Here is a 19466-nt window from a genome sequence, read left to right as displayed (position 1 = left end):
TATTCTTTCTTATTTTTATTTTATTTTATTTTTAATCAAATAAATGCAGCCTTGGTGAGCAGAAGAGACTTATTTTAAAAACATAAAAAATCTTACCGATCCCAAACTTTTGAACGGTTAGTGTGTTGGCTATATATACAGTACAGGCCAAAAGTTTGGAAACATTACTATTTTTAATGTTTTTGAAAGAAGTTTCTTCTGCTCATCAAGCCTGCATTTATTTGATCAAAAATACAGAAAAAAAAGAAGTAATATTGTGATATATTATTACAATTTAAAATAATTGGTTTTCAATTTATTATACTTTAAATTATCATTTATTTCTGTGATGCAAAGCTGAATTTTCAGCATCATTACTCCAGTCTATCACATGATCCTTTAGAAATCATTCTAATATTGTGATTTATTATGAGTGTTGGACACAGTTCTGCTGCCTAATATATTTGATGAATAAAAGGTTAAAAAGAACTGCATTTATTCAAAATAAAAAAATATTTTCTAATAATATAAATCTTCTTTACTATCACTTTTTATCAATTTAACACATCCTTGCTGAATAAAAGTATTGATTTATTTCAAAAAAAGAAAGAAAACAAATGACTGACCAGTAGTGGATATTGCTGTTACAAAAGATTTCTATTTTTAAAACATTTGCTTCTTTTTTTATTTTTTTTTATTTGTTTACTTTTTATTCATCAAAGTATCCTAAAAAAAGTATCACAGGTTATGAAAAAATATTAAGCAGCAGAACTGTTTCCAACTTTGATAATGAATCATCATATTAGAATGATTTCTAAAGGATCATGTGAGTAATGATCCTGAAAATTCAGCTTTGCATCACAGAAATAAATGATAATTTAAAGTATAATAAATTGAAAACCAATTATTTTAAATTGTAATAATATATCACAATATTTTAAAAAAAATTCTGTATTTTTGATCAAATAAATGCAGGCTTGATGAGCAGAAGAAACTTCTTTCAAAAACATTTAAAAAAGTAATGTGTCCAAACTTTTGGCCTGTACTGTATATATATATATATATATATATGGACAGATCTACAATCTAGACAAACATGTAAGCAATTAGTCATTTAAAATAGTTATTTCTGCTGTAGTTGTAATTCCCCTTACCTAATTCCCATTAGAAATTGAGAAATGAAATGTGTGGTTTTTGATCATGTGCAATTTTATACATTCTAAAAGAAGTCATGAAGAGAAGAGACACTGTTATTTTCTTATTCACATCTTTATTATTTAAATTAATATTTGCTAAGATATGCTTTTCCGAGCAAATTCTGCAGAAGAAAAAAAAAAGAAATGAAATGTTTACAAAAACCCCTTGCACTCATACATCTCAAGAACTGATCGAGAAAGGGAAAAGACATCGGACTCTTGAATGTATGACTTTTACTGTAATATAGTCGATCAAAGGTTTTAAGATTCATATATGTATATTATATTCCTATATTAATAGTTTGAAAAATAAAAGCTGACATGTCAGTCTCATTACTTCACAAAAGTATTCACACGCATTAGCTCGGTATATTTGGATAGAATAGTTCTGTACACATAAGGAACAGTGATATTTACATGCTTTCGTCTCTACTGAAGAACACAACAGAAGCACATAGCAGCAAATGTGTGGCGTCTGTCTCCAAACACGAGGAAAGCTGAGCGGGTCTGGGATGATTATCTCTAGTTGGCTGATGATTGGGAAAAAAAGAGGCACAAGCTTTTGGGGAAAAACCGGGAGAGACACTGCAAGACTCCGTTTTCCACTTTCTATTGCATTTCTATAGCGATATACGTTGAGGGAAATATAGAACTTTGTTGTGCTTGTTGATCCAGACGCATTTCATACGCAATCCCTCATCCTTCCCTCGGGTCACTTTCACCCGAAACTCTTTTAATTTAAGAAATTGAGTGTTTATCAGAGGGATCAATAGGTTTGTGGTTGAAATTTAAAAAAGTAACAAATCCTTCAATTGCATGTTTCAGTGCACATAGAAAAAAAATACCAAAAAGCTCAAAATTCAAACCAAAAATGCTAAAATTGCACACACACACAAAAAAGAAAAGATTGTATAATGTCTACATGTGTATCTGAATGCATACTGAAGAAAAACTGACTTTAGGACCCAGAGGAACAGCTCATTTGATCCATATAGAGCTACAAGGACATCTAGTCATGAAATATCATGATAATTATTATTTTCCACAAGAGGTCGGCAAAGACTCCCAATGTAAATGTAAGATATTTAGAGCTGAATTAAAAGGGTTATGCATTAAAATTGTGAGTTATTTTGAATTTAAGTTGAAAGAATGTGAGGAATATGTGCTTAAACTACTATTTATTTATTGAATCTAGTCATTTAAAGGTAAAAAAATAACAAACAATCAAAAATTGCACTTAAAAATAGAAAAATATAATCAAAACGAAATAAAATAAGCTTTCTGGACAAAAATAATATTAATGAAGTATAATTTTAGGGCTTCGGGTCATTTTGAAAAAAAAGCTGTGTTCAGAGCGAGGGAAGGATGAGGGATAAGAGGGATAAGAGGGATAAGAGGGGATCTGGCGTGTTTCTGCTGCGATATGATGTCAGGAATGTGAACCAGCGATGTGGTTCATTTGTATAATTTCTATAGCATATAAAAGTGTGTTTTTTTACAATCACAGGGACATTTCTCAATTATACTCATGTCACTTTCTCTAAACTCTTCACACACTGGGATAAACTCTTCACACACTGGGATAAACTGGAGCATTTATCATTGCTTTGGTGCAAAATACAATTAGCGGCTTCTTACAAATCACAAAGTCTTTTCTCGCTCGAACAAAACCACCACTAAACCTCTCGTATACAGTCTGCATGTTTACTCTCTGTCAAAACCTAACATAATACAAAGATAGCAATTTGCTAGAGCCTATTTTTACAGTAATACTAATATTAAATATATTCCAAATCCTAGCTAAACAAACACATTCAGCACGTACTCGCCGAACACGTACTCGCCGAGCGCCACATGCGAGTACAAATCGGAGTTGGAGAGAATATGAAACGGTAAATCGCCATTTTTATGAATTATAACGATGCAAGAACGTGAACAACACTTGTCACTTAAGTTTAAGCCTTGACAATTTAAATATTCAAGCGTAAGACGCAAAAGGAGCTCAAATCGTTACTCGTTACTCACGCAAACATCCTGAACTGAGTTCGCTTTCACGTCTTCTTGAACGGACAAATTAACGCAAAATGATGCGCGTCTCAGCGAGTTTCCTAGTAAACACTGTGGATTATATCTTAAGTGAATGTAAACAGTAAACGCATGTGTAACACTATCAGTATATTAGATTCGCTCTTAAAGTGACAGTAACCTAATATTCCTGTGGTGTTTTATGTTAATCAAACAACAAAAGACAGAAATAAATCACGCACTGCTCTCGACTGAATAACTTTAATTAGGATTAATCTACGGTTAATTAATACAGTGAAGATTATGCAGTGTTAGCTTACATTTGATTACTGTATTCAAAGACTCCTGAAATATACTGTTACTTGTCGTTAATAATGTTTTAAATTTATATTAGTTAGGCTAATAGTTTTAGCTGTGGTTTTGAAATTGGAATAGAGAATTGTGTATTTTCACTGATATCTAAAAATATTGGTGTCATAACTTGTGCCTGTTTTTGCCTAAAACATTGTTTTTTGTCATTATTTTATGATTGACAGTGTTTGTTGGCTGGAACCTTTGCTAATGTTCTGGAAGAGTGAGTTGAACTGAGACATGAATGAAGTGTTCTGGGTAACTTTAGCTCATCTTGAACCGCTGTGAGGCTGAAGGCTGGTTAGGAGAACTGTGTGAAGAGTTTTGGAAAAAGTGTCCAGACTAAGTCTTGATAAATGTGTCCTAGTGATTGTAAAAAGTGTAAAGACTTTGTTTCTATAAACTGCTACCGCTTTAATAGCAAAGCACTTTTGTCCCTCGTCAGAGCCTGTAGTTCATGAGTTGACTGGCCATGTTGGGAAAAGCATACAACCATACGTATTGTGCAATTTGTATACAAGAGAGCACACTGTCCACTCGACTCGACCATCCAGTGTGATGACAGAACCAGAGCTTCTCTTTCTGGATTCGGATGTTGTTGTATTAAAGGTGCAGTGTGTGAGTGCAGTGTGTGAGTGTGTGAGTGCAGTGTGTGAGTGCAGTGTGTGAGTGTGTGAGTGTGTGAGTGTGTGAGTGCAGTGTGTGAGTGGGTGACGTTTAATGGACACGGACGGTCCTCCACAACAACCATAACGAGATGAGCCAGTTCTTATCAGCTCTGAAAGCCAAGCTAACGTTGATTCTTGTTTTATTACGAGCTCCGTCTCATTCTCTTTCCTCCAGCAGACTCTCCTCTGTTCTCTCTCACACACACACACGCACGCACACACACACACTCCCACAGCAGACACACACACACACACACACACACACACACACACACACACACACACACACACACACACACACACACACACACACACACACACACACACACACACACACACACACACACACACACACACACACACACAGGGTCTGATGTTGATTCTTGTTTTATTACGAGCTCTGTCACGTTCTCTTTTCTCCAGCAGACTCTCCTCTGTTCACACACACACACACACACACACACACACACACACACGCACGCACACACACACACTCCCACACGGGCGAGTGACGCAGGAACACTAATAAGAGCTTCTCGTAGTGAATCAGGGAAAGACAAACACTAAACAGAAACAGTGTATCTTTAACTAACGTTAGCATTACTGTAACAAACGTATTGCTCATTAGTGTATTAACTAACATTAACTAAAGTCTTCCAATTAAACGCATCAAATCTCCAGTTCATTCATCACACTGTAAATGCAGCGTCAAGTCAAGCGCTTTGCATCATGGGAAACGACACTGTGCGCAGTGTGCTCTGTTGCACAGAATACATTCTGCAGAAATAGTATGCGTAGCATTTGACACACTCTCTCCAAAATACACTCCTCAACCCATTCACACACTCCACATGATCTCTGTGCACTTCAAAACATGTAAAGCATCACTTCAATCTACTGCATATTACATTTTTAAAAGTCAAATAATCTAAAATGATACTTTCAGTAAGTATACAATGACACATATTATATATGCTCTTTTTGGAAGAATGTAAAGTCAAATATAATCTAATTTTGCTCCGGGTTTTGGCTCAGCCGTCGAGCAGCTTCATAAACCAAACCTCACTCAGTGCGAAAGACCGAGACCCAAGCGTCAAGTGCACTAACATATCGACCTCAACCTCTCGCTCTACTGTACTCTACATCGCTCAAAACATAGAAAAGGGCAGAAACAACATTCAGGTGATACAGTACGTTCTGAGTTGAAATGAATACACGTCCTCCGCCGCTGCTGCTTTGGGCAAAAGAGTTGAGTTTTCCTCTGTCCCGCAAACATACTGCAAACAAGAGCGTCAGCGCACACGCAAACAAGAGCGTCAGCGCACACGCAAACAAGAGCGTCAGCGCACACGCAAACAAGAGCGTCAGCGCACACGCAAACAAGAGCGTCAGCGCACACGCAAACAAGAGCGTCAGCGCACACGCAAACAAGAGCGTCAGCGCACACGCAAACAAGAGCGTCAGCGCACACGCAAACAAGCCCATGTGCCAGAACACAATTCATACACTGCAGAAAATGCTTTTCTTACTCGTTTCCAGTCCAAATATCTAAAATCAAGATGTATTTTTGTCGTTTCCAGTCCAAATGTCTAAAATATTCTTAAATCAAGATGTATTTTTGTCGTTTCCAGTCCAAATGTCTAAAATATTCTTAAATCAAGATGTATTTTTGTCGTTTCCAGTCCAAATGTCTAAAATATTCTTAAATCAAGATGTATTTTTGTCGTTTCCAGTCCAAATGTCTAAAATATTCTTAAATCAAGATGTATTTACTAAAGTACTAAAATTCCATAAGATATTATGTCTTGTTTTCTGGGGAAATAAATCAAAATTATGTGAGTTTTTGCTTAAAACAAGCAAAATGATCTGCCAATGGGGTCAGAAAAATAATGTTGTTTCTGTTTGAATTAGGATTATTTTTCTGACCCCATTGGCTTTTTTTTTTTACCAACAACTCTCTTAATTTTGATTTATTTCCCCAGAAAACAAGACATAATATCATATGGCATTTTACGATTTTAGTAAATGCATCTTGATTTAAGAAAATTGTTGATATTTGGACTGAAAACAAGACAAAAACTCATCTTGATTTTAGATATTTGGACTGGAAACAAGTAAGAAAAGCATTTTCTGCAGTGTAACAGACGCTCAATGCCTTCTGAGCATGTTAGTTATCTCTATCTAGCTACACAAGCATTCAAAAGTTTGGGGTCAGTACAATTTTCTCTTTTAAAAAAAGACATTAACACTTTTATTCGGCAAGGATGCATTAAATTGATCAAAAGAGACATTTATAATGTTCTAATGCAGTTCTTTTGAACTTTCTATTCATCTCTGCAACAATGTATTCTAAAAAAATAAAACTGTTTTCAACATTGATAATAATCATAAATGTTTCTCGATCATCAAATCATCATATTAGAATGATTTCTGAAGGATCATGTGACACTGAAGAGTAAGTCAGCTTTGATCACAGGAATAAATTAAACTTTATTATATATTCACATAGAAAACTGATATTTTAAAATGCAATAAAGTTTACTGCATTTCTGATCACAGAAGAGACCCCAAACTTTTGAACACCGTCTCATTAGTTATGCACGCCTGCGCACTTGTGTAGAGTATGTTTCTGGCCTTCCAGTGCAATACACAAACGGCATCAAGACTGGCACTAAGATTTGGTCCTAAAACGGTGGCGGTGTGTGTCGCGAGATCTTCAGTTTAAGAGAAACTCTCTCGTCTCTTAACTCCCGTTTTGATTGTTTTGAATGCTGCTAGCAAGTATATTCTTCTTATATTCTATAAGATCGTGATTCATTAATAGCCTGAACCCAGTCTGAATAGTTTACGCCCTTAAACCCCTGAGTGCTACGTTTCCTCTCGCGACTGACTAGCGGCCAGCTCATCTGCACTACGATCCAGCCCTCGACAAGCCGATAAAGCTAAGGCTAAGGCTCATAACTACCCTGCCCTCAACCCAAACACCCGCCCTAGACAAGCAGGGCATCCTTGGACAGTCCTCGGAAGCGGTTTAGTTTTCGGATTGTACTGAATGCTATTGTAATCTTGGTTTTAGTCAGATCTCGGTGGACTCGATCCTCTCCAGTCGGGTCGGAACGGGCCACGGCGGGGCGAGTTGGTGCATCTCCGGCATCTTCTTCTTCTCCTCCACCGGAGGGGTCGGAGACGTTAGCGATATTGACACGGAAACTGGCGGCTCTGGTAACGCCAGAGCCGGAGCAGCCATTTTGGCTCCTAGCTTGTCCACGCGCTCCTCAAGCGCCTGGTTCTTCTGTAGCATCTCCACGTAGCTTAGCTGCAGCTGCGCTTGGTACTTCAGCACGCGCTCTTTCTCTTCATGCCAGGTTTGGCGTTCCTGTGCGAATGTTAGCGCTTGTCGTTCGCGCTGTTGCCGCTCGAGACGTAGCTCGCCCTGCAGTCGCTCTAGCTGACGGCGAAGGTCACCTGACTCCGCCCACTGGACCTTGGAGTCGTCGCTGAGGAGCCGATCGGGAGCCGGGAGCGCCGGGAGTGACGTTGGCGGATCCGAAGGGGACATGAGATGCTCTCGGCTACGGGACGCCACCAGTTGCCCCATTTCGGACAGACTGGGATCACTGGGACGACTGGAGCTGCTGCCGAGTTCACTGAGGGCTTTCTTCAGACGCGTGACCTCCGACTCAAACGCGCTCAGCTTGTCCCGTAGCACTGTGACCTGAACACAAGGGTAAACATATCAACAACATATCAAGAAAGAGTGGGGAAAATATCTTGATCGTTCTGATATAAATAGCAATTATGATTTAAAGGTGCAGTAAGAGATTTCTGTGAAACACTTAATATTTGAAATCGACCCAAACAGACACGCCCCTCCCTTCATTGCTCCGCCCCCAAATGCATGAACTCACAAAACAAGTGGACACGCCCCTGACTGCTGATTGGCTCACTCTCTCTCTCCTGCCCCATCATGAGTGGACACGCCCCCTACTGCTGATTGGCTCACTCTCTCTCCTCCCCATCATGAGTGGACACGCCCCCTACTGCTGATTGGCTCACTCTCTCTCCTCCCCATCATGAGTGGACACGCCCCCTACTGCTGACTGGCTCACTCTCTCCACTCCATCATGAGTGGACACGCCCCCTTGCTGATTGGCTCACTCTCTCTCCTCCCCATCATGAGTGGACACGCCCCCTACTGCTTATTGGCTACAAGAGTGTTGTGCTGCTCGGTCCAATACATATAGACAACATGTCAAGTAAAAGTGGGTAAAATATCTAGATGCGATCTTTCTGATAAAAATAGCAATTATGATTTAAAGGTGCAGTAAGTGATTTCTTTTTAGACTTTGGCTTGACTAGGTTATCAAACAGCTAATAACATGTTTGCTAACGTTACACAAACAAGCCACCGACAGACGAACACTTGTGGTGTGTGTACCTCGTCCTCGCAGTGCATGCTTTTCTTAAATAATTTGTATTTATGAAATACTAAGTAAGAAAAGCATGTTTTGCAGTGTATGTCCGCCAGACGAGCACTTGTGTGACGTGTGTGTACCTCAGCCAGCATGGCCTGCAGCTCGGCCTCGCAGCGCTCCAGCTCCAGGGTCTTGGTGCAGAACGACTCTTTGAGGCTGATCTCGTTCTCCTCTCGCTCCCTCAGCTGGGCGTTGAGCTCCTTCATTTGACCCCGCAGGGCCACCATCTCTCCGGCGCGCTGCGTCACCTCGGCCTGACTCTCCCGAAGCTGCTGCTTCAGCAGAGAGATCTCACCCGCCTTCTGACACACCTGCACACATACACGCACACGAACACACGCACGTACGTGTCACACAAGTTATACATTACAATATAATAAATAAATTATCATAATTATTATTTTTTTTTTAGAAGCTGCATCTGAATTGGTATTTAGATGTATTTACAGACCAAAACAGTTTAGTTAAAGTCCCCCTGTGGTGAAAATCCAGCGTTTAATGTAGTTTATATGTCTATGTGGTGTTATTAATCTGCTTTAAGACAAAGCATGTGTAAGTTCATAAGTCGACAGCATTGCTGAGTATTTCCTCCTTAAAACTGCAGTGAACCAAAGACAGTCTCAAACACACGCTTTGAAATCGCTGGTGTTTCTGACGTCACAAACTACCTTGTAACCAATCAGATCAACGTGTGATCGTCAACCAGTGGATCTCTGAGCTGAGTGAGTGAGTGGAGGCGGGGCTCATTTGCATATTCATAGAACCGCGCATACTAAATGAGGCAAGGGTGTCGAGTTACAGTCAAGATATTTTAAGGTATGACGTATCTTTTTTCAAGGAAAAAACGCTTAAATATGTCATTTAGGTGATTAAAGATGAGTTTAAGGGATAAAATGATTGACTACAGGGGAACATTCTTCAAAATATCTTCTTTTATGTTCTGCAAAAGCAAGAGTCATACAGGTTTGAAACAACCTGAGGGAGAGTCAATGGTGACAGAATTTTAATTTCAGGGCAAAATATCCTCAAAATATTATGTTTTTTATTTGAATGAAATGATACTCTAAATAAGAAACTAAAACTGCGATTGGTGGCAGTAAATGTCTTAACGAGTGAGTCGATTCGTTCAAACGGCCGATTGATCCCAACGGACTGACCTCCCACTTGGTCTCCTCGAGTCTGGGCAGAATATCGGCCTGTTCCTTCCTGAAGTCCAAGCACTTCTTCTCCAGTTCTTCCCTCTGAGCGAGCAGGAGCGTCATCTCGTCCTGGAGCCGGCGCTTGTCCTGCTGGAGACGCCCGATCTGGGCCTGCAGTGCATGCTGGGAGCGCTGGGCCCGTCGGGTCACCTGCAGGGGAGCGGGAACATGCAAAAAACAGTACATTTTAGTTAAGTTAATGCTTAAAGGGGTCATATGATGCGATTTCTTGTTTTCCGTTTTCTTTAGTGTGTTATGCAGCTGTTAGTGCAAGTATAAGATCTGCAGAGTTACAAAGCTCAAAGTCTCAAACCTAAAGAGAAATCACGGCAGACGGCCGTACGCAAGTCGACTTGCGCATCGATTTACGCCAAAAGAGAAACACTTGAACTTGACGCACAACGTAAAGACGGCAATTGAGGCCTCTCGTGGTTCAGACACACAGGGCTGGGCAACCGCGCTCGTCATTACGTTGTGCGTCAAGTTCAAGTGTTTCTCTTTTGGCGTAAATCGATGCGTGCGGCCGTCTGCCGGAAGCTAGTTATTTTAGTCGATTAAGTTTTAAATATGGATATTTTTCTTACACAAACGCATCGCTTCGCTTCAGAAGGCCTTTATTATTAACCCCCCGGAGCAGTGTGGAGCACTTTTATCATGAATAGTTGCACTTTTATGATGGATAGATGCACTTTTATAATGGATAGATGCACTTTTATCATGGATAGATGCACTTTTATGATGGATAGATGCACTTTTATGATGGATAGATGCACTTTTATGATGGATAGATGCACTTTTATCATGAATAGATGCACTTTTATGATGGATAGATGCACTTTTATGATGGATAGATGCACTTTTATGATGGATAGATGCACTTTTATGATGGATAGATGCACTTTTATAATGGATAGATGCACTTTTATCATGGATAGATGCACTTTTATGATGGATAGATGCACTTTTATGATGGATAGATGCACTTTTATGATGGATAGATGCACTTTTATCATGAATAGATGCACTTTTATGATGGATAGATGCACTTTTATGATGGATAGATGCACTTTTATGATGGATAGATGCACTTTTATCATGAATAGATGCACTTTTATGATGGATAGATGCACTTTTATGATGGATAGATGAACTTTTATCATGAATAGATGCACTTTTATGATGGATAGATGCACTTTTATGATGGATAGATGCACTTTTATCATGAATAGATGCACTTTTATGATGGATAGATGCACTTTTATCATGAATAGATGCACTTTTATGATGGATAGATGCACTTTTATCATGAATAGATGCACTTTTATGATGGATCGATGCAGTTTTATGATGGATAGATGCACTTTTATGATGGATAGATGCACTTTTATGATGGATAGATGAGCTTTTATGGACTTCCAAAGATAAACCCCCATTCACTCCCATTATGAAGCTTGGAAGAGCCAGGATCTTTTTTAATATAACTCTGATTGTGTTCGTCTGAAAGAAGAATGTCATATACACCTAGGATGACTTCAGGGTGAGTAAATCATGGGCTAATTTTCATTTTTGGGTGAATATCCCTTTAAAGTGTTTATTACAAATAATTTACTTAATGCTAAAAATGAATAAATGTAAATGAAGAAAGATTAGCGTTGCGTTTCCAATGCTGTGTTCACCTGTTGGAGCCGGCCAGCGTAGTTCTGCCTCAGATCCTCCATCTCTCGCTCCCACACGCGCTGCTTCTCCTCGAACACCTGAGCGATGGCCGCCTCGCTCTGGTCCAGGTTACGCCGCATGTGGATCACCTGAGGCGAGGACCAAACACACCACAACACACTCTTCATTTCAGGCATAGGTGCATTCTCAAATGCCATGTGTCAGATTCATAATGCAACACATCATCAGGTTTACTGACACTGACATTTGAAGAAAACCTCAGGATCTGTCCTGAGGTTTGTTAAAGCTACAACAGCATAAAATTGCATGTAGTATACATGCATATACAATGTTTATAAACTTATTGGCCACTTCTTGGATTCGATTATAGCCATAAAAATGGCGGTTTAATTTATAATGTAACAATTTTTCCCTGCTAAACAAAAGGACATTTTAAAATGTTGCATTCATTGACTTGCTTTGACTTACCTTCACACATTTATATGAACGCAATTCATCCAATGAAAAATTAAAACATATTCAATGGTCAATGCAAAAGTAAAGAAAATTAATAATATGTAATTAATTAATAATGTCTGCAAAAAAAAGAAGAGGATAAATAAATAATTATCCAATGGTGTATTCAAATTAAATTAAATAAATAAATAAAATATTCAATGGTGTATATAAATTAATTAAATTAAAACAAATAAATAAACAAATAAATATCCAATAGTGTATTAAAAATTTAATTAAACAAATAAAATGTGCATGCAAAATAAAATAATAAATAATCATCCAATGGTGTATATAGATATCATTCCACAAAGTGATGAAGTCACTGATCACTACATGGTAACTTGCATATTACGTACTGCTGTAATATGTCATGCGGCGCCGCGTTATCAACCAGGCAGAACAATCCTTCCATCCACCATAGATAATTTCTCAAATTGCTTATCTAATTTGTCTCAGCTGCTGCCTGAACCCAAACAAACAGATGAACTAGAAGAACTAACTAGCACTATGAGCACCATTCTCTCTAGAACATTGGATGTGGTTGCACCTATTAAATTAAAAAAGGTCAGAGAGAAAAATAAAGCACCATGGTATAACAATACTACGCATGCTTTAAAGAGAGAAACCCGTATTTTAGAGCGTAAATGGAAACAAACTAATTTAGAGGTCTTTAGAATCGCGTGGAAAGACAGTATGTCACGTTATAAAAAGGCCCTAAAAGCTGCCAGGGCTGAGCACCTCCGCAAACTAATAGAAAACAACCAAAACAATCCAAGGTTTTTATTTAACACCGTGGCTAGACTAACAAATAAACAGACGTCACCCGAACAAAATATCCTGTTACAGTTCAGTAGTAATGATTTCATGAACTTCTTCACTGAGAAAATAGAAAGCATCAGAACCACAATTATAAACGTTCAATCTTCAATCGCGCCTTATAATTCAGCTTCAATTATCACCCCGCAAGAACAATTACAGTGCTTTACAACTATAGAACAAAAAGAGTTAAATAAACTTATCACTTCATCTAAAACAACAACATGTTTATTAGATCCTATACCAACTAAACTACTGAAAGAAGTGTTACCTGTAGTGGAAGAGCCTCTCCTCAATATTATTAACTCGTCTTTATCTTTAGGTCATGTTCCAAGAACATTTAAACTGGCAGTTATAAAACCTCTCATTAAGAAACCACAATTAGATCATAATAATCTAGCAAATTATAGACCCATTTCAAATCTTCCATTTATGTCTAAAATATTAGAAAAAGTGGTGTCCGCTCAACTGGGCTCTTTCTTGCAACAAAATGATATCTATGAAAAGTTTCAGTCTGGATTCAGACCGCATCATAGCACTGAAACTGCGCTCGTTAAAATCACAAATGATTTACTTTTAGCTTCTGACCAAGGCTGTATCTCAATACTAGTTTTACTTGATCTTAGTGCTGCGTTCGATACTAGATCATACATTACTCTTAGATCGACTACAAAATTATACTGGTGTTCAAGGACAAGCACTAAGCTGGTTCAAATCATACCTATCTGACCGCTACCATTTTGTCTATTTAAATGGAGAAAAATCGATCATAACTCCAGTAAACTATGGAGTGCCGCAGGGATCTGTATTAGGCCCTCTGTTATTCTCAATATATATGATGCCACTTGGAAATATTATAAGGAAACATGGAATTAGTTTCCATTGTTATGCTGATGACACTCAAATATATATTTCATCACGGCCGGATGAAAACGCTAAATTTTCCAAATTGACAGAGTGTGTTAAAGATATAAAAGATTGGATGACGCGTAATTTTCTTTTATTAAATCCAGACAAGACAGAGGTAATACTTATCGGTTCAAAAAACCGCCCACAAAACCTCGCACAATACAACTTTAACATCATAGGATGTCCTGTTACTTTATCCTCTACAGTAAAAGACCTGGGTGTTATACTCGATTGCAACCTGTCTTTTGAAAATCATATTTCATATGTTACAAAAACAGCCTTTTTCCACCTTAGAAACATTGCTAAGCTACGTAATATGCTATCAGTTTCTGATGCAGAAAAGTTAGTTCATGCATTCATGACCTCGAGACTGGATTACTGTAATGCTTTATTAGCTGGTTGTCCTGCATCCTCAATAAACAAGCTACAGTTAGTCCAAAATGCCGCCGCTAGAGTTCTTACGAGATCAAGAAAATATGATCATATAACACCGATTTTATCATCACTGCATTGGTTACCTATAAAGTTCCGTATTAATTATAAGATATTGCTACTGACTTATAAAGCCCTAAACGGCTTAGCTCCAGTCTATTTAACGGATCTTCTATCACCCTATAATCCATCGCGCTCTTTAAGATCACTAAATTCAAGGCTTTTGGTCATACCTAGGATATCCAGAACCACCAAAGGAGGGAGAGCATTTTCACATTTGGCTCCAAAACTCTGGAATAGTCTTCCTGATACTGTTCGTTGCTCAGACTCGCTCTCCCAGTTTAAAACTAGATTAAAGTCGCATCTCTTCAGCCAGGCATTCTTATAATCCTACAGTTCAAACTACAATCCGGCCTCTAGCTCATAAATGCCAGAGGAGAACTGGCCCCCGACTGAGCCTGGGTTCTCCCAAGGTTTTTTTTTCTCCATTAGGTCACCTGATGGAGTTTTAGGACACCATTAGGTCACTTGATGGAGTTTTTCGGTTCCTTGCCACTGTTGCCTTTGGCTTGCTCAGTTGGGGATATTTTGGGGATATTTAATTTAATTTTATCAATCAATAAATTCCTCTTGAAACAAACTTTGTTGTATTATTTTAATTTAATACTGTGAAGCTGCTTTGATACAATCTGTATTGTGAAAAGCGCTATACAAATAAACTTGACTTGACTTGACTTGTATTCAAATTAAATAAATAAATTAAATATTCACTGGTGTATACAAAATAAAATAAATTAAATAATTGTTGTTCTGTAAAGCACTTTGATTTTTGTTGTAAATGTGCTATATAAATAAATAAATAAAATAAAAATATTGTATATAAAAATCTAGATTTTTTGTGATCTTAATTTTTGTCATTGATTATAAACAGTTTCTAGTGGTGACAAAAGCACAGTGTAAAAATAAGCTTCAGCAAGTACAGTAAATCTCATTTGGCAAACACTTTTATTCAAAGCAACTTTAAATAAAGAGTGAAATTAACTTGCCATTTAGCCTCAGTGGAAAATATCCAATATGCATGCAAAATAAATAAATAAAATAAAATATCCAATGGTGTATACAAAATTTAAGAAAATGAATGAATGAATATATAAATAAAGACTGAATTTAACTTGCCATTTAGCCTTAAAATGAATTAAATATATAAAATATTCAATGGTGTATATAAAATAAAAAAATCCAATGGTGTATACAAATGTAATAAATTAAATATTCAATAGTTTATACAAAACTAATGAAAATGAATGAATGAATGAATGAATGAACATATAAATAAAGACTGAATTTAACTTGCCATTTAGCCTTAAAAAAATTTTTTGAATAAATTAAATATGCAATGGTGTATCCAAAATGAAAGAAAATGAATGAATGAATGAACGACTATATAAATAAAGACTTTCATGTAGGCTGGGTGTAAAAGGATCATATAAAGGTTGTCACCTCACTCACTTCTTGCTCTCTCTCCCACAGCCGGTCCTCAAGGTCCTGGATGACGTCGTCAGAGTTCGGGGAGGGTCTCAGGGGCCCGGGGCCGTCGCTCATGTGACTGAGGCGCTGGTACGAGGACGAGCTCTTCCCCGAGGACGAGCGCCCGCTGTCCGATGCGCTGAGCCCGTTCTGGAAGCCCGGTTTATCCGGGACGCCGGTGCCGAGCCGGTTGATGTGGCTGGTGGAGGCGCTGAGGGGCCCGAGAGCCGGAGCCGGACCGTAACCGGACCCGGTGTACGTGGGAAGGCTGGTGAGAGAGTTCCTCCCCGAGTCCGAGAGGCCCGGGCCCGTGTGCGTTCCTCGGCTGCCGGGACTGTCCTGGTTCGGACCCGCTTCGGACCCGCCGGCGCCGACACCACTCGGACCCGGAGCCGAGCCGGAGCCCGTCTGAAGGGGACACACCAGGTTCTGCATGGAGTGAAAGCTCTTCGGCACCACGGGTTTGAAGGCCGACGGACGCACCAGAGAGTCGTTGGTCTGGAGAGACAAACCACAGAAACTACAGTATTAAATACACAAATAACATTTTACTATCATTTATATAATGTCTTTCTTCTTCAGGGTTTCTGTCTTGTTTTCCAGCACCAATTTCTAAAACATTCTTAAATCAAGATACATTTACTGTAGAAACAAAATGACTGAAGTATCAAAATAGATACATAAAAATGTATCAAAATGAAGTGAATTTGTGCTTAAAGTCCCCCTGTAGTGAAAATCCAGCTTTTAAAAGCAGCTGATTTGCTCGCAGCGCCTGAGAAGCCCCGTAGTGAGGAGAAGAGAGTTCTCAGAGTCGGAGTAAATCACTCCGCAGAAGTAGCAGTGCTTCGCCTCCTGAGAATATAGTTCCCAGTATGTGTACGGTTAGAAGATGGCTGTGTCTCATGTGACCTTGTTATTTGTACACGCTGTGACTATACAAATCACAACATGTAAATAGGAAAATGTTGGCGTTATTTTGTCTCCTATTGGGAGCAGTATGCTAGCTGGAGCCATTTACCTCCAGTCTTTGTGCTAAGCTAGGCTAGCAGTGGGTGCGTCAGACAGAGTAACGGCACGGATACACGGCACGGATCTGGGGGATACAGTGAATAAGATAAAGTCCCAAAAAGTCGGCTTGTTCCTTTAATGTTGTTTATGCGTGGTGTTTTTAATCTGCTTTAAGACAAACCATGTGTAAATTCATAAGTCGACACCATTGCTGAGTATTTCCTCCTTAAAACTGCAGTGAACCAAAGACAGTCTCAAAAACACGCTTTGAAATCGCTGGTGTTTCTGACGTCACAAACTACCTTTTAACCAATCAGATCAACGTGTGATCGTGAGTGAGTGAATGGAGGCGGGGCTCATTTGCATATTCATAGAACCACGCATACTAAATGAGGCAAGGGTGTCGAGTTACATTCACGCTATTTCAAGGCATTTTTCAAGAAAAAAAACATTTAAATAAGTAATTTTGGTGATTTAAGGGATACAATTATAAAGGAAAGAGCGTTAGTACCTGTGCATGCTCGAGTTTCCCAGAGACGGGCAGTATGTTGGGAGGATTGTGATTATCAGGTTTGGTTTTGCTCTTGTCCTTGTGCAGCGTTGGAGCTTGATGATTCCTGTCGTTGTTCAACACGACGTTGTTCCCGCACAGATCCAGACTCTCCCCGCGCCGGTGCCCGTCTCTGCGCGCGCCGTTAGCGAACACCGCGTTGGTCACGAGCCTCTCGCCGTTGACCGTGTGCTGCCGGTTAGCGTTGCGAGCGTAATCCCTCTCGTCGGCGCAGACGCCTTTGGTCTTGGTGTTCGGGCCGGGGATTCGGTCGGCGCTGAAGCTTCGGTCGTCCAGGCGCCGGCGGGTCGAGACGGGGGCGGGGGCCGGGGCCGGGGCCGGTGCCAGCGGGCCGTTCGGGGTGGTACGGGTGCCAACGCTACGCATGGTGATGGGCCGTTGACTGGAGGCCCCGCTCCCTACGCTGCCCATGCCAGGAGCCTCGAGCGCTTCACTCCACTGCCCACACACACGGGCATGAAGGAGACGGGAGCCGGGTCATACACACACACACTGCAACACAAACATACCAGCAGAAGTTACATGCACCGACCCTCAAATATATGAAGTTTGGGGTCGGTACAATTCATAACATTTATGATTATTATGCTTAATGTTGAAAAGAGATTTTTGTGGAAATCGTGATGCATTTTATTTTGGGGGATTCTTTGATAAATAGAAAGAAAAAGAACAAATCTTTACTCTCACTTTTTATCAATTTCATGTGTCCCTACTGAATAAAAATATTAATTTCTTTCAACAACAACAAAAAGAATCTTACTGACCCCAAAACTTTGAATAGTGATGCAAATATTTTCATGTATAAAGACCACTTTTATCAAAATAGATAGATAGATAGATAGATAGATAGATAGACAGACAGATAGGTAGATGCATTTAGAACTTTTAGTCTCAGAAGAAGAAGAAAAAGCTTGAGTAGTAGATCAGAATGTTGGCTTTCTCAAGCCAACATAATAAATGGATATTATGCTGACAGTTCAAGAAAAGGAAATATAAACAGGAAATATAGCTGTGAATAAACGACATACGTGCGTCCCTTGAGAATTAGAAAAGCAGAACTGCTTCCTCCACATGTTAAACGATTATTAGACCTCCTTAAAAAACCCGACTGCAAGTTCTCATGCCAACAAATAAAACAAAAAACACTGTAAAGAGCTTCTCCAGCGAAGAGTCTCGTGAAGCGCATGTAAACATCAACACGGATCTGTTTCAGAGAAACTGTACCCTGATTAATGTGTTATCTGGAGTTAAACATTAACCAACCACACAGATAATCTGACGTGATTCTGATGTGTGATTGTGGTTGTAAATCCTGCAAACTAGGCAGAGTTTACATTCAGATTAATGTGACATCCGTTTCAAAATGGCAAAAAAAAATCACAGTAAATCAATTAAATTTTCGATTCTGATCTTGGCCGCATTTGTGAAAACAAATTGCATAATACATTTTTTTTTTTTTTTTTTGCAATTCATGTGATACTTATGTCAATCAAACTGAACATGCATCATAACTGCATGCTTGATTTGCTCTGAGGGTAATTCTCGTGTTATGCAGCACGTTTGAGCTTCAGCAAGAACCAATGAGGATCATTCTCGTGTTACGCAGCACGTTTGAGCTTCAGCAAGAACCAATGAGGTTCTTTCTCGTGTTATGCAGCACGTTTGAGCTTCAGCAAGAACCAATGAGGTTTATTCTCGTGTTATGCAGCACATTTGAGCTTCAGCAAGAACCAGTGAGGTTTATTCTCGTGTTATGCAGCATGTTTAGGCTTCAGCAAGAACCAATGAGGTTCTTTCTCGTGTTATGCAGCACGTTTGAGCTTCAGCAAGAACCAGTGAGGTTTATTCTCGTGTTACACAGCACATTTGAGCTTCAGCAAGAACCAATGAGGTTTATTCTCGTGTTATGCAGCACATTTGAGCTTCAGCAAGAACCAGTGAGGTTTATTCTCGTGTTATGCAGCATGTTTAGGCTTCAGCAAGAACCAATGAGGTTAATTCTCGTGTTACACAGCACGTTTGAGCTTCAGCAAGAACCAATGAGGTTAATTCTCGTGTTACGCAGCACATTTGAGCTTCAGCAAGAACCAATGAGGTTCATTCTCGTGTTACGCATCACGTTTGAGCTTCATCAA

General features: G+C 39.2%; 1 protein-coding gene across 8 annotated transcripts in view; it reads right to left on the bottom strand.

The window, feature by feature from the left end:
• Positions 1–926: 926 nt before the first annotated feature.
• The window catches only part of lzts3a (leucine zipper, putative tumor suppressor family member 3a), a 33202-nt gene continuing 14662 nt past the window's right edge, over positions 927–19466 (bottom strand). For 3 of the 8 annotated variants that reach the window (XM_082171228.1, XM_082171232.1, XM_082171231.1), the window contains exons 2-7: positions 17272–17823; positions 15726–16250; positions 11570–11698; positions 9852–10043; positions 8775–9005; positions 927–7934 (exon numbers count right to left, since the gene is read on the bottom strand). In XM_082171228.1, coding sequence (XP_082027354.1) covers positions 7296–7934; positions 8775–9005; positions 9852–10043; positions 11570–11698; positions 15726–16250; positions 17272–17742 — 2187 coding nt within the window. In that variant the 5' untranslated portion in view covers positions 17743–17823 and the 3' untranslated portion in view covers positions 927–7295. Of the gene's footprint in view, positions 7935–8774; positions 9006–9851; positions 10044–11569; positions 11699–15725; positions 16251–17271; positions 17865–18359; positions 18962–19466 lie in introns of those variants that run through there. The other 5 variants (XR_014206341.1, XR_014206342.1, XM_082171229.1 and 2 more) reach the window with 5 other exon arrangements.

The sequence above is a fragment of the Leuciscus leuciscus genome, assembly GCF_965113295.1.
Source record: "Leuciscus leuciscus genome assembly, chromosome: 5".
In the NCBI taxonomy this organism is placed as follows: domain Eukaryota; kingdom Metazoa; phylum Chordata; class Actinopteri; order Cypriniformes; family Leuciscidae; genus Leuciscus; species Leuciscus leuciscus.
Note: the sequence above shows the minus strand (reverse complement) of the source record. Positions and strands in the feature narration are given on the sequence as shown.